The sequence below is a fragment of the Salminus brasiliensis genome, chromosome 22 (assembly GCF_030463535.1).
Source record: "Salminus brasiliensis chromosome 22, fSalBra1.hap2, whole genome shotgun sequence".
Classification (NCBI taxonomy): Eukaryota; Metazoa; Chordata; class Actinopteri; order Characiformes; family Bryconidae; genus Salminus; species Salminus brasiliensis.
Genome location: NC_132899.1, coordinates 24,400,100 through 24,416,821, shown reverse-complemented (window position 1 = coordinate 24,416,821; position 16,722 = coordinate 24,400,100). Strand labels below are relative to the sequence as shown.

General features: G+C 38.9%; 1 protein-coding gene across 1 annotated transcript in view; it reads left to right on the top strand.

Moving 5' to 3' along the window:
- Positions 1-16,722, top strand: part of snx29 (sorting nexin 29) — a 164,471-nt gene that overhangs the window by 3,335 nt on the left and 144,414 nt on the right. The window contains exons 4-11 of the mRNA XM_072667776.1: positions 769-893; positions 3,293-3,473; positions 4,981-5,051; positions 6,011-6,265; positions 8,752-9,112; positions 12,384-12,508; positions 12,852-12,948; positions 13,056-13,138. Of these exons, the coding sequence (XP_072523877.1) occupies positions 769-893; positions 3,293-3,473; positions 4,981-5,051; positions 6,011-6,265; positions 8,752-9,112; positions 12,384-12,508; positions 12,852-12,948; positions 13,056-13,138 (1,298 nt within the window). The remainder of the gene's footprint in view (positions 1-768; positions 894-3,292; positions 3,474-4,980; positions 5,052-6,010; positions 6,266-8,751; positions 9,113-12,383; positions 12,509-12,851; positions 12,949-13,055; positions 13,139-16,722) is intronic.

The window sequence follows — 16,722 nt, the reverse complement described above, 5'->3', positions numbered from 1 at the left end:
TTGTTTTTACAAAATAAAAGTATGCATTTTGTTGTTATGAGGACGACATAGACTGCTCCTTACATGTGAATAATGCGCTGACACTCAAGATAATTACAGAAGGTTCCGGTTTTAAACTACGTTCAGTCATTTTGGGGAAAAAATCTTCTTAGGATGTCCACCCAGAAGTCTTGCAATTTCTGGCAAAGAGTGAAACTATAAGAGAGAGCTGCTATTGTTAATTTCCATTCATCATGGCTCAGCCATCTATGTGTTGGCCCTATCGCCAGGACATTTCTAGCTCGATCGTTGGTGATGCCACGGCTATTCATGTCTGGGAGTCCCAGAGAGAAGAATTGGTTTCGCTCTTTCTGGGTGGGTTGGTTGACTCTCCCTCTTCCCCTACAAGTCAGTGTGATGCCAGCCAGGGCAGGCGTGTGTTAGCAGATGTAGCAGAACCAGATCCAACATTTTATGCTAATATCAACCTGATGCAAAACTTGTATCAGTTTGTTGCCATCTTGTATTTGTTTGTTCATTTATTTGTTCATCCTATGCAAATACTAACAAACACCCATGCCAGCACTCCATGTGTTTCACTTTTTGAAAAAAATGGGAATGGTCTGAAGAGTGCTAGGAGCGCTGTGCCGCTGTTACAGCAGCTTTCATTTGTGTTTTTTTTTTTTTCAATCCATTGCATTTTGATGTGGGCTTCTGTTATAAACTATTGCCATGACGCATCTGTTCCTGTGAGTGTGTGCTGACTCCCATGCGTGTGTGTTTCCGCAGAGTCATATGCTTGTGTGCCCAGTTTGAGGCAGTGCTTCAGCATGGCCTGAAGAAGAGCCGGGGCCTGGCACTCACCGCCGCTGCCATAAAGCAGGCTGCAGGCTTCACCAGCAAGACAGAAGCAGGTAGAGGAACTGAGAGGGACTCTGAAAAATTTTACCACTCATCTCGACTGATGGTTCAGGGGAAGTGAGGGTTCAGTCAAAAATCTGATTTCCACGTTTTTCCCCGATACCTCAGGTCTATTCAACCTTTAAACATAAAGACCCCCTACAGAAGAACAACACATGACGAATTCCACTGTTATTTATTTAATGGAAATTAAATAATGAAAAATGGAAATGGAAAAACTAAGTACTGAGTACACCCCAAGCTTGTAGAACCACCTTTAATAGCCGTAACCACATCCACATTGTTCTGAAGGAATGTTTCTTTACAGCATTCCTTTAGTTCATTGAGGTTTGTGGGTGTATATATGTATGTTTAGTTCTCTTAAGATCGTGCCACAGTATTTCAATTGGGTTGAGGTCTGGACTTTGGCAGTACCATGACACCTTGATTCTTTTCCTTTTCAGCCATTTGGTTGTAGATTTGCTGCTGTGCTTGGGATCATTGTCCTGTAGCATGACCTAATTTTGGCCAAGTTTTAGCTGTTGGAAAGATGACTTCACATCTTTGACTCTAGAATACTAGATTGGTATGCAGAGCAGATCCTGGTCGACTCATTGACAGCAAGGTGCTTAGGTCCTGTGGCTGCAAAACAAGCCAAAATCATCACCCCTTCACCACCGTCCTTGACAGTTGTTATGAGGTGTTTGTGTGTTTGTGATATGCTGTGTTTTGACTAAATGTAGCGCTGTGCATTATGGCCAAACATCTCCACGTTGGTCTCTTTCATTCAATGGACATTGTTCCAGACGTCTTGTGGTTTGTTTAGATGCTGTGCTGCCATGCTCTTTTTAAAAGGTGGAGGCTTTTACCTTTTAACCCTTCCAAACACGTCATACTGGTTCAGCCTTTTTTTTTCTAATCGTACTATTATAAACTTGAACCTTTAACATGCTAACTGAGGCCTGTAGAGTCTGAGATTTTCACTGAGATTTCTCTGAGCATTGCACAATCTGACCTTGGGGTGAATTGCTTCTCTAAGATCACCGCTGATGTCTTTCCTCCTTGGCATTGTGTCATTTATTAAGATGTGTTAGCATTTTATAATCTATAATAATTTGAGTATAATCTGTTAAGCTAAGGGCAAAGCTAAAGAAACTAAGTTCAGGAACCAAACATGTTTAGTTGATTGACTACACTTAAGAGACGTGTATAAAAAAAGATTCTGGCCAAAATATCACTAAACTTTTCTGATCATGTTCAGCGAGGGTGTTTTTTTGAGAAATAGGGCCTTTAAACACTTCTATAAAAACCTGCAATTGAAGAAACTTTTGTGAAAGTTGTCTTTTAATGAACTGCTAGCCTAATCAGTTTGTCTTACTTTTCGTTCCTGGGAGGCAACGCCTCAGAGGTGTCCTTAGTAACAGAGAGTAGGTATAGTGCTGTGGGCTGTCCATAGAGGAAACAGATGCTTCAGAGGGCCCATACAGGGAAAGCAGGTGCCGAGACTGTTTCTGAAACCAGATGGTTATGCAACAAGCGCCGTGAAAAAAGGGCAGAAAAGAGAAACAGACTGTCTCTGAGGTTTACTCCCAACACCTGCTGTGGTTTTGAGGTTTTAAAAAGCAACAGCAGGACTAAGAATGATACCACTTATCAATGCACAATAGTTCAGAGTGATTTTTGAGTTGTGCTGCGGGGAAAATTTTTTGTTGACATCCTCGTTTAGCTGTCTTACATTTGGTCAGCATAACTGGTGTCATCAGAAAAACCTGCTTCTGAGATTTTACTGGAGACGTTTCTGGCTTTTTTTCTTTCTGTCTTTACGCCTCTGAAATTTAAAAAGGTCTTTTGAAATGAGAGATATTAGGTCAGTTGTTAGCATTGCTGTGGAAACACTGCAGTGAAGATTAAGAGATAATGGTCCATTAACACTTTTACATGGTTCTTGAAGGCTACTGGCATTCATTTTCTGTGGTAAAGCTGCTTTCTAGCTTTTTTTTTTTAATTTTTTTTTACATCAAATCCCTTGGGCTTGCCACAAAGTTTAGTTCTGCACATTTCTCAGGGTTTTTTTTTTATTTTTTAAATTGGGCCCCCTATTTTCCTTGTTATCATGCGTGAAACTGAGAGCATCTCTATCTCAGATCTTTTTTTTTTTGTTGTTGCAAATTTACTGTTTAAAAATAATCAGATCAAAGACTGTTGATTTGTCTTATGACCCAGATGACCTCCCATGGAGAGTTTTGTGTAGCTGGCACAATGAGGAACAGAAAACTACTATCAGTTTGTCTCAAATGTTTGTAGTGAAGTCATTTTTTCTGATCTTTATAGACCTATGCCTTTTAAAAACCAATGCTATTCGTAACAAGCTTAAAACTGTGTTTAACGTTGTTTCCGCTGCTGTGTTTTACAGAGTTGACCTTCTGGTTCTACGTGAAGGAACACCTGAACCGCCATGAGCTGCAGCGCTTCTACTCTCTGCGGAACATCTGGTCTGAGCTGGGTCGCGGCCGGGCCTGGCTCCGCTGTGCCCTAAACGAACACTCTCTGGAGCGTTACCTCCACATGCTGCTGGCCGACCGCACTCGTCTCAGGTACCCCTCAATCAGACACTTAACCTGTAAGAACTAATCGACATTAATGGATAAATCCTGTGATAGAAATCATCCCTTCACTTAAAAAGGTTTGCAGTAAGATATGTAAAAGAATTTCCAGAATCAGAAACATGAAGAAAGGCAGAGCGTAGTGGAGAACTGCTAGAACCTGTAGTAAAGAGTGTGTGTCTGTTTTCTAGTTCTGTTTAATTGTTATAATAAATACAGTGAACATTGTTGGCTTAAAGGCATGAGCTGTATTTTATTAAAAATGGTCATAATCGGTACTTTCTGGTTCTTTATACCCATGTGCTAATAGTCCACATGGATAGATTTCCCACAACACCACATGGAAACTCCTCCATGTCAGAATCTACTTAAACAAGTCTTTTTGGAGATTACCTAAAACTCAGGTTGCAGTTTGGGGGGCTTTTGAAGGATGCTCTTCTAGGTGCTCTTGGGAGTTGTTGTTGCATTCATTAATGTCAAATTGGATTACATGACATTGTTGAACACACAAACTATTTATTTATCTTTGTTTAATTGTAGGAGGTACAGAGATGCCGAGTTTGAATAAAATTTCTACCGTAGTAACTTGTACTATACTGTAAAAAGAAGTTAAGAAGTTATATTTAACTTATATTTATATTTAACTCATCTATAATTTAGATATGATTAAGATGGTTAAAATCCTGTTGGTGGAAATAGTGTTGCAGTCAAGACCGAGACCCGAGACAATACCTTTATCATACATGATCTCTCTGGCCTAAATATATATATATATATATATATATATATATATATATATATATATATATATATATATATATATATATATATGAGAGAGAGAGCGCGCTTGATCCACGTGTTAATCTATATCTAGCATGCAGGAACCTGTTACCATTAGTCTTTCTCCTATGTTTACACATACAGATGCCTTTTGTGTCATTTGATTAGGATGTATTAATTTTAAGGCTGACTTGACTGGTCTCAAAAAAAAAAAGAGTCCTCCTTTCCTTGAGCCTGAAATTAGACTGAGTCAAACTAATGTTGCAGGCAAGACAAGACCACATTGCAACACTAGCAAAAGCCAAAGACGTGTTAGCCATCTGATGTCCTTCTTCAGTGTGTCACTGGAGCTACAAGGCTAACATAGTTATCAGAAAACACACCATGTAGCTCTATAAACACTGCTTATCCAAACTGTTAAATACTCATCTCAAGTGTAAGTTAGTTAAATGCAGTGGTTTATTTTTAGTGTTGAGGTGAGTGACTGAGACTGTGTTAGTTTTAGATAATTTCCAGACTTGTTTAAGTGGTCTCTGACTCTGTGACCCACAGTTCCAGACAAAACACAAGGCACTTTTGTCATATGTCATAGATGGAAACTGGTCATACAGCAGGGCTCTTACAACTACATAAGTGTGTTACTTATTAGCTGTATTAGCCTTGTAGATCCGGTGTAAAGCGAAAGATAATTGACTGAACCATAATTGTGTGTCTCCAGTTCCTTCTATGAAGAGTGGGCTTTTGTTCTTGATGAGGAGAGGGCGAGTATGCTACCCACAATGGCTGCAGGTAAGTGGATTTATTTTCAATAGTACAATAAGTTGAGTGTTTACACCTTTGTTTGTCAGACAGTTAGCTGAAAGCTGTCTAGCTACCTAATGATCGTGCTGACAAATGTCCTCTGCTTTTTTGTGTTTGTCGCCAAATGAGAATGTGAGAAAATGCAAAACAGAACCTTTCATTGCCATTTCATTTCTTGGGGGGAAAAAAGCTTGCAGCATCTACATCATTCATCTGAAAAAGATATTTATTTTTTTGTATTTGCCTTGGGGGCGGATTGGAATCGTGATACAAGCGAATATCATGGATATCACCAGTGTTTGAAGAACACTGCCCAGCTGCACATTTTATTGCAGAGAGTAAAATTAGTGCTGTTTCATTAAATGAAGTGCAGCAGATTTTAAATACACATCACTGCACTCAGTATGGGAGAGTATTTGAATAGCAGTTATTATAAATCTACTGCTGCTACGGATGCATCCAAATCGTGATAAATATGTGTATCATGAAATTATCTATAAATATTGATATTATATATATATATATATATATATATAATAGCTTTATCATATCAATCAGCCCTACTTTGTCTTATTTATTTATTTATTTTAGAATTATTTTCTTGGTTTAGTAAATATTTACAATAGGTTTGTAGTGTTTATGTTGAGTGGTGAATAAGAATAATGTTTTGCACTAAGAAATGTTCAGTAGAGGGTTTAAGTAGTTTAAATGTGATAGCATTTTATATGTTCCTCTAACTGAATATTAAATCTGTGAAAGATTTCAGGTTATCAGAAAGCAACCAGAATGCTACCTCTAACTCTAACATTGCAATACTGCAGTAAAGATGTGCTGATACTGAGCTTTGGATTAAAGAGTAATGAGTTTAAATGGTTGGTTTAGTCTTTGGTCCCCGCTGGACATCTTTTGACATGCATGAAAGCACTCTGTTCTCTTTGTGGAAGCAGGCCTGAACTCCATCCTGTTCGCCATCAACATTGACAACACGGACCTGAACGGGCAGCCGCGCACAGGCTCGGCCGTCTCGCACCTGCTGAAGGAGGGCACACAGGGCATGAGCAGCTTGTGGAAGGAGTCGGCCCAGGGCGTCAGCACACTGCTGAGGGAGATCGGCACAGCCACGGCTGTGGTGCCCGGCTTTAGTCCGCGCTCAGACTGCCCCTCGGACCCCCTGCCTGTCCTGCCTCGCAGCACGTCTGCAGGTACGTAGTAGGCTGTTTTAGAAGTTAACTCCAGTAGGTTGATGTCCCTAGGTTTCCACTGTGTCTAGTGGTAAGGCTACTAGCTCCTGCAGTGGAAACATGGTTGTTGTAGATATTACAGGTTATCATGTTTAGCTGTGAAACAGGTCCACACTGCAACCTGGATCAGATTAGGACATCCTCAGTTAAAAATGTTATTGAGACCACCATCAGTTGTTGAATTATTTATTAACTACCACAAAACTAATATGTATGGTAAATAGATACAGTATGAGTGAAGACTTGAAGTGTGAGCCATGTATAAATCCTCAGGACTTGTGTGGCTGTTTTTAGTTTCACACTGTATGTCCAAATATGTGGACGTCTGTTTGTCCAGCACTTCTTAGGAAATAAACAGGAATTAATGGTGAGTTTGCTCTGCCACTGACCTTTGCTGCAGTAACAACATCTACTCTTTTAAAAATAATGGTGCCATGGGCTCTGAGCTCAGTGCTTTGATGTCCCAGGATTGCGAGTTCAAATTCCGAGCCATGCCACTTTGCCATCAGCGGCTGGAGTCCGGGACAGGGCAATTGGTCGTGCTCTCTCCACTCATCACTGTTAAGCGATGTTGGCCAGCACAGGCTTCGGTTAGCCGGTGCAGTGGAGCTGGGGACCCAACATTTTCCTCGGAGTGTGTCGGCTCCCCAGCAATGCCGCATTAGCGGGCAGGCTTCACAGGTGTCGGAGGAGACGTGTTAAGTCTTTACCCTCCTAGTGTTGGGAGCATTGCTAGTGCTAGGGAGTGTTACGTACAGGTGGGTTAATTGGCACTACCAAATTGGGAGAATAGGGGGAAAATTTTACAAATTTATAGAAAAAAATAAAGGTGCAGAATAGGATTTTTCACAATGCCACTTTTATTCTCCCTAAAATAATTGTTCAGTGGATGGTTGTAAATAAAATGTGGTATAAAAACATTTTGAAAGTGGAAAGGTTCATAATAAATAGTCATGATTAGTTTTTCAAGACCACTTTCAGTATTTGTATCTACTTGTTAGAGTAATTAACTTTTTAAAGTTAGCAGGGCTGTGAAACGTTGTTGTTTTTTTCTGCTTGTTGTTCTTTTCTCACAGCCCTGTGCTAACTGCACCCAAATCTACCCTTCTCACATGAGGTTTTCTCATGGTTAATGGTGTGACCTACTTTGCTCTAAGCTTTGTGGAACTGCAGACAGTCCTGCACTGTTTTTCAGGCTAGATTTGTTACAGGAACGGATCAGGTTCATTCTACTTTTTCCTCTGAGCCTTTTTTTGGTAATATCAGCTCTGTTGAGTGCTCTGCTCTATGCCTCGTTCAAAATGCAGACCTTACTGAAACACTCCTCATAACTTTAGCATGAATGAGCAGTGCTGAACTACTCTAAGTTGAATAGGTGAATTTGTTTTCACTCTCCTGCAAAACCCTCCATTAATTAACCAATAATGGAAATCAGTGTAAAAAGACTTGAATTCAAATAATTTTGGAGTGTTTCTGTTGGTCCTTCTATCATGAAGGTTTGACACAGTAGATTCAAATGATGTCAGTGTTTTTCATGTTAATGGTCGTATTTTAGTGACGTCACAAAATAGATTGTTTTTGGACTGCAGGGAACCGCATCTCTGTTGGTTGCAGAACATTTCCGTTATGTGAGATTCTCTATACTCACTCATCTCCTTCACAAACAGGATTCTTTTGGGAACCAAAAAGAACTGTGAGTGTATTCTTCTGGGAAGGCCACAGTAGTGGCAGTAGAGCAGTAGTGAGGCCAGGTACTGATGTTGGACGATTAGTTCTGGATCACAAACTGCAGTTCAGCTCATCTCAGAGTGCATCATTATCATTGCAAGACATTCCAAAAGCCTTAGATGGTTCATTTTATTCCCCCATAGGACATTATTCTACTGCTCCTCAGTCCAGCACTGGGGGGATTTATACCCCTTTCTTTTTTGTGGTCTTATTTTTGTGAGGTGGTTACATGTCTGTGTGTACAGGTTTGTGGACACCTGGAAATCATTAAGAACATCTGAGGCTGACCGAGGACATTATGTGTGATTTATGTATTATTATAGGGGGGGGGGCAATATGGCAATATGTTATCATATCCTGATATATTTTGTTATATGATTTACAAGATATTTCATGGCTGTTGTCAGTGCTTAAAGAGCACTGGCCAACTGTTTATTTGGATGAAATGCTGCACTTTCTGAATACAAAACACTGAATTAAGTATGGGATAGCAGCTTTTAAGAGTCTGCTGCCACATATGCATTTTGTCTGCATGTCAGAATACTATGTTAACTCCCATGTATTATGAGATTTCATTATTTACACAGCTGTTGCTATCATTAGCGTCTGGAGACTTTTGGACAGACAGGGTGCTGTGATTCTCTTATTGCTTCCTGTATGGAAGAACCCGTCTTGCTAAGCGTCCTTGCCTTCTTGTTTCTGTTATTTTTACCCTTAAGACTCTGGTTTGAGGAAGGAACGCAGACGGAAGAAGAAAATCACCAACATCATCTCATTTGATGATGACTTGGATGTGGGAGCGGAGGACGAAGAGGAAGGCTGCGAGGACATAGGGAGGAGCGCGAGGAAGAGTGCGGCAGGACGCATGAGCTCGGAGGAAGCTCTGGAGCCCCCTGATTCCCTGCCCTCCCAAAATGGGCTGCCAGAGCCGGAGCATGGCATCGTCAGCTGGGCTGAAACCCCTCCGCAGAACGGAGTTCTTCCTGACACCAAAAGCATTGACAACGAGGAAGATGATGATGAAGATTTTTATGGAAAGAGACGGCTAGAGCCGCAGGAAGACCCAGTGGGTGGAGAGCAGTGAGTTCACGCAGTTTTATTTTATTAGCCCCCCAGTAAGCCCACATATCCTATAAGCCTTGTAGTTAAAAGAAATATAACACTTGTTTGTTATGAGTTTTGAGCCAATAGAATTATTTTATAGGGGTATTAAGAGTTAAGAGCTATCATTAATTAAACAACCATGAAAACGTTAAAATGTGGTCCTGGAAAGAAACTGCGCTGTGAAACAAACAAGGTAAACAATAAGACAATACAAAATATGGTATTGTATTACTGCTAGCTTGGGGCTAGCATATTACTTTGAGGCTGGAGTGTTAGATCAGGGCACTTTTTATGTTGAATGTTGTAATAATATTAAAATAGAAACCTTAACCTGTTACCATAACACACTTTTATTGATGTATTGAAATATACTGTAAATTGAAGTGAGACACCATTGAGTCAAGCTGATTTGGAGTTTTATGAATTGTAACATCTCTAGTAAAGGTAAATAGTATTTACAAATATAGGTTATTGGAAATTGAATTACCCATATAAGAGCTGCTGAGGATTTCCATTTTTATGACTGTTTGGCTAAGCTAGCAGAGAAGGAATATGCAAATAAACACCAGCAGTTGCTTACATGGTGGGTTTAAAGGATAAAAAAAAATATGAACATGATTCTTCACTTGCCAAGGATGCAGTCGATCAGCTGTTTGATCTGAAGTGTGCTGCTGTAGTTTAGAATGAGAGCTACACGGCTAACAGTCCTAACAAATACCGGACTGATGGTGACTGTCACCATCTTGTACTTGTAAAGACAGGCCTAAAACATCTATCAACCGACTCCAAACACATCCAGATCATACAGTCTTTTGTTTCGCTCAGTCAAATCGATGTGGTTTGGAACACAGAATGACTTACTGTAGTCTAAATAACAAGTACAGACAAACTTCTTCACATCGCGGAAAGGTGGGGCAGCCTTTTTAGTAAGTGGGGCCACTTTTACCTTAGAACAGTATGTAGTGTTATTCTGCTAACTGTGGTCCAGTACGAAAGTGAAATTCTGCTATCTAGAGGAACTGCATGCAAATGATAATGTAGTTCTAGTTTTATCTTAAAATGGTTTAATAGGATCCATCAATGCCATTTTACTAAATCTTATATAAAAAAAGTGAGTCTATATATTTTGTTAGCATTGTTGGCATCACTTAATGTCTCCATAGTTATTGTAAAATTAAAAAGCTTATGGCAGATATGTTGATTAGGATTTCCCTGAACTATTTCTTTAAATTGAAATAATTTTTTAAAATTTAAAATGAAATTACAGTTCACGCTTGACACTGTAGCCACTGACCTCTTTCTGTGGCATTTGTCAATAGATTTATTGAAATTAAGCCTAATATCTATAAGTCACACAAAGTATTTGCTAGGAATTCCTTACAACTCATTTATGCTGTGTCTGTAAATAAAATGCCAGTTTGTCTTATTTTGGTTCACAAAGAAACTTTTACTGTAAAATGTTACAGTTGTTTCCATGGTCACATTTTAATGCTAAATGTTCATAGTGGCTTTGGCATGTTTTCAGATCATACTTGCCTGATGTTTTTGTGTGATTGGTAAAGTGTAGTGGGTAACACCTCTGCCATCCACCCAGCAGACTAGGTTTCAATTCCACCCAGACAAGAACAGGAGATCTGTGGCGACCCTTCATTCAAATACCTCAGTAACACCATTAAATGCTCTGGTTTAGAGCGTCTGATCAATGTATATATTGTTCAAATGTGATTGAGGTGAGGTTATGCTTAAAAAGTGCAACACACACTTACACTGAGAGTTGTGCTGGGAGTAAAATTCAGTTTGCAGAGTTTTCATTTCTCATCGTAGAATTTTTAGGATCAGATTTACAAAGTGCACTCTCACAGAGTCAGCTAGCCCTTCAAGCTCCTTGCTTTAATGTATAAAATGTCTAATATTGTATTTACTTTTACTTATTATAGTCATTTCTGCTTTGAATTGCTTGTATTACTACTTCTCAAAAGTTGTTCTTAAGGTTATAAATGATTAACATTGAAACAGTTGGGCTTATTCGTAACACTGATACTACATATCAGTATTACTGCTACTGTATTTCACACTACAGATATGTAAGCTACTGTTACTGGTTCTAATATTGATCGTACGAATTAGTAGTTGATCTTCAAGTAAGGCACTTCAGGGTCAGATTATTTTATAGCAGATATTTAAAGCATTTAAAAACTTTTTTATTGCTATTGCCTGATAATTCAGTATCAGTATTGGGAACAAGTGCAGGGCTCCAAACTAACTTTTTATTTTTTTCCAAAACCATTTTTCCGAAACTGTCAGCCACCCTAAAATAAAAATGATTTTGTTTTTTTAAGATTTTGCTATTTTTTTTTTTGATAGGGCTGCACAATATATTGTTTTAGCGTTGGCATCACAATTTGACAATGTACAATATTTACACTATGGAGAATGCAATGCCATACATATAAGGCAAAATTAATTCAATGTTAACTTATTTGCTGCTTGATGCAAAAGAAAAAGTCATACTTTTCTCATTTTCCATGACATATCTGCACGAGACTGATTATTTCCTCCCATTATAATTTGGGTGATATATGGTGAATCTGGTGATAATTCCTGTATTTATTAATATCGCAATATGTATTGCAGAAAAAAAACTGTTTAATTCAAATTCAATTTAAATGTTTTTCCCCCAATATCGTGCAGCTCTGATTTTGTAGACTGCCATAACGTCATCAGATGTTTGGATTATCTTTACTGTGTGTATTTAATATATTTATGACTAGATAAGGACCAGTACTGGTAAGAGCAACACCATAAATTAAAATGCTATATATATGGTATAAAAAGTTATACCATATTTTCAAAATGTAGTTTCACCCGATAGAATTATACTTATGTAAAGGTGCTGTATATGTTTCTGGAAAATGACAGTATAGTCAATTCTGGAACTCAACAGCAGAACAAAGACACCCCTTCCTTCAGTGCTCCCTCAGAAGCTCAGAAGTTATCAGTTAATTGTTGTATTGTAATTGTTCCATGACTTCATTTAGAGACACACACACACAAAAAAAAACTTATCTTGGTCCTTTTTTTTTTTTTTTGGCACCCTGGAGGATGGGGCCGTGTTAGTCTGAAGCCCTGGAATAATACTCACGTTTTAATATATGATATAAATATTACATCACAACACGTGGCAGTATAATCATGATTGTAGCTGAAACTACTTTCTTTGTCTCACGGATTGTGTCTCTCCGTTCAGGGTCGTAGTCGGGAGCTTGTCCAGTGTGTCGACATGGAGCCCCAGACAGATCATTACAGAGACTGACAATGACAGCTCTGACGTGCTCATCCCGGTCATCCCAGCAGAGCCATACACAAGACAAGGTTTGAACAGTACACTATGTCACTTTGGACTTACTCACTCAGTACTGATTGCTGTCCGTGCTAGAAAAGAAATCATTTAGATGATACATGGTGCCTTTGGGTGCATTTCATTATGTAAATTATACAGCACTGTGAAAAATTTAAACATTAGTTAGTTCATCAGTCAAGAGCAAAACCAAATGACCGACTCCCCAGAATCCACTCTAACCACGTTCTGTGATGTGTTTTATAAGAAGTAATAAATGTGGGGTGCCCAAACAATATTACCTTAATCTCTCTATACTGTTAATGCTACTTCTTAATAGTGTATGGATCATTGTGATCAGCAGATTTTACCTTTCAGATACCAGCTCTGCTGAGATGATCGGATTTCAAGGGCAAGCGGAAAGCTCAAGTTCTGCCACTGACACTGAAAAAGTGAAAGCTCAGGCACAGTTCAGGTACCTTCTCTATTTTGCCACATCTCAAGGATTGTCCTGCTGGTCCGCTAATCATTACCTGCAATTAGTTTTTTTTCTTTGTTTGTTTTTTCCTCTCTTTCTCTCAGCATGGAGCCCAGCCCTCCAACCCAGAACGCCTCTTTTACCAGTGCACTGGCTGCCCCTGGCCTGCCTGACTCCATGACTGTGGGTATGTGGATTTTCATACAAAATGAGAACCAGACTTATTAAAGAGTGCTTCAGGCTGCCCTTTGGCTTCTATATTTTCTGAGTTTGTTTTGAGTCCACGGGTTGTCTGTTCTTTTTCTGCTAAGTGCAGTGAAATGCATTGTAATTACGACAGACAGACGTTAGGTAGAGAAACCCTGGAAAATTCCTTTAACCATAGTTAAGGGACACCCGTGTGCCACTTTCTTGTTTTTTTTTTTTTGTTTTTTTTTGGGTGAAAGCACAAGCACACTTTCCTGCCAATGTCAAAGAGGCTGCTGTAGCTGTCCATCATATCTGGCTGTGTCAGAGGGGTCTGCAGTGTTCTTCACTTTAACTAGGCCCTAGTGTCAGATAAAAACACCTGATGTGCTGGTTGTTAAGGAGATCCTCTTGGACTTGTGGACCTATGAGTGGCTCACTCAGCTATTAAGAGTATAAAAATGCAATTCATTTCCAAGGATTAAAATGAAGATGGTGATTTAACTATCAATTTTTTAGAAGTTTAAATGGATTATAGGTTCAGAGGAGGCGAACTAAGGGCAGCCGTGAAGGAATTGTCAAAAGTAGCTGAGAGGATCTAGTCAATGAGTATGGATAAGCAGTGCTGAGGTTGGGTGGTTTAAGGGTATGAGTGATTAATAATGTAGTATGGTCTGAGATATAGGCTGCTTGGTGTGTATGCAGTTGATGTAGTGGTATTGAGGTTGTGAGTAAGCCTGGTGGGGAGTGGTTCTGGGACGCCAGATCTTACTGTTGAAGGTTGTGTGTAACCCTAACTGTCTGCAGTATAGTCTCATCAGTCCCAGCGGAACAGATGCTGATCGGATCCTAAACAGCCACAGCCTCTCTAATTGTCAGGGGCAGGATCTTGTTATTTCTGTGTATTATTTCACTTCAAAAAGCTAATAATGGGTAATATTGCGGATCAGATTATAAACAGCCACAGCAAATAGAAAAGGGAGAGAGCTTGAGATTAGGGCAGCACAATATTTCATTTCAGCGTCGTCACTGCAATGTGTGTGTGTGTGTGCAATAGTCACATCGCAGGATGTGCAGTGTCCAGTAAGGCAAATTGAATTAAACATCTTGCAATTTTCCACAACATATCTACCCACATAATATACTAATATAGTATATTTTAGTCATATCTTGTATATACGGATTGCGTTATTAATGTCACGACATGTTGGATCATTTACTTACATTGCAATGTGATGAAGAATTGGTGAAAATGTGCTGAAGTGTTTAAATATTGCAATATATGTCACCGAAAAATATATGTTCCTATGTCAGTTTTTCCCCAGTGTTGTGCTGTCCCACTTGAGATGTAGTAGGTGATTAGAGTATAGGGGATTTTATGTTCCTGTAATAATTCACAGTATATTCAAAAATCTTTCATCCAGCCGAAGTAAAATTATAATGCTGTATTGCGTTATTTATTTATTTTGTTATTTACTTACTTATTTTTTGTAGCATTATGGTAACAATATTATATCACAGTATTTCAAATTTTATGATGCACAATATTTATCGCAATGTTTTCACATGCAGGCAAAATGCAAAATTCAACTGTAGCAGCAGTTTCTTAAAAACACAGTACAGTGATTATACAGCTAATACAGGTAGTTACACTCTATATAATGAAATGTGCAGTTGGTCAGTTGATCTTCACAAAATGGTCAGAAGGCATATTATGATTAAAATATTGTCATATTTCCCAACAGAATTGTTTGATGAAGAATTGTGCACCCCTATTTACACCCCTATTAGCAGTGGTGGCTTGTAACTAGTTACCTATACAGTTACACATAATTCAGTAATATATATTGATGGATTTGATACTTTAGTTTTCAAATGATAATACATTCACTTCTACTCAAATACATTTGCAGTTGCACTTTATTCAGAAGCATTTTATCTGTGACTGAACAATGTTGTATGTACTAAGAGGGTAGGTTACTCTGCAGTGCTATAAATTACTTAATACGTATCCTTTATTTTGAGCTGCTACTTTTGGCTACGTTCGCATTATAAGCCATTAATCAGTTCTGATTTTATTTTAGTTCACTTTTTTTATTCAGATTGGATTTGGCCATCTTGATGGTTCACATTCAGAAATGTAAGTGACCTGTATCTGTAACGTGAACAGATCTGTCTCTGAGACGGCACGCATGCACATAATGGTACGTTTATGCATGTGAACTCTTGTTATGCTGGGCTGCAGTGCCAACTCCCAGTTGCGTACATGCTTGTCAAGGAACAGAATTCATGCAACAGATTACTCTCGTGATTCCTGTTGTTTCCTAAGCATTAGTTGTATTTCATTTCACATAGTTTTGGTGCAGCACACAGGTTTTTAGATGCACACTTCATTATGCTGACAAATCCTGACCAGTAGAAAGCATTGTTTTGTAAAAGCAAGAGGCTGGCTGAGGGGAGTAATTGGTCAAATGTCCTAGTCTTCAGATTTAACCCTTGCTGTGCTTTTACAGTACTTGCTTGTGCTGATTTTGTCACCGTAATGTAAAGTGTTTGTATAACCCAGCTCAAAAAACACATTAGCTGAAAAACAACTAATGCACAAATGATTTTCTGTTTGTTGTGAAAGAAAACTGTCGTAAACTGTATTAGTTATTCATGAACAAACAATAGGAATTGTAAGCATAATCTGTTGTGATCATACTGCTGTGTGACACTAGAGCTGGCTGATGACTCTAAGCTCATGCATACTGGCCCAAAGACATCCTATCTGACCATTGACATTCATGCCACATGCCCAAGTCGGATATGTGTCTGATGTAGGACCACATATAACAATGACTCGCATTTGACCTGTCCACACAGTCAAAAAAAAATCTGATCTATGTCACATTAAGGCAAAAAAAAAACTCTTTAGCCTAGTAATGTAAATGTAGCCTTTTCCTGCTAGTGTAATTGTTTTTTGCTTCTTTTTATTAATGGGTTTGAACTACCCTACATGATTCTCTCATACTGCAAGTGAGTGTTTACAACAATACCAAGACACTTCCATTGTAGTCAATCAGGCTTTATCCACCATGACTGACCGAGCATGATGTAGCAGGGTGCAACATGCCGTTTTTGACAAACGCCCTGTTTCTTTTTTTCTCGTGGCATCATATCGCATACAAATACTGGCACTAGATCAACAAGCTTTCATAAAGATTGGTTTATGTTATGCCACAAATATATGATGAGAATGTAGGCCAGTCCATTTTTCTGTCATGTGCTTTGAGCTACCATTGTTGCAGTTAAATGTAAAGATAAAACACGCTCTTAATATGTAGATAAAGTTTCGAGCTAATGGGCGACTTGGCGTTTCCAGTGTAGTCATCCTGAAAGTGTTGTTTAAAGAGGTGATACTACATTTGAACACGGCTTGCTGTTAAGACAATGCGTCAGACTCTGTTTCTGTTAGCGTAGAGGTGGATTCTGAAGCTTTGGAGTTTGAGCTCTTAGCCCAGATTTGAATGAAGGATGCCAAAGTTTCTTTCTCCCTGTTTATACAGGATGTTGTTCTAACTAGACAGGCCAATTCAGTTGGTC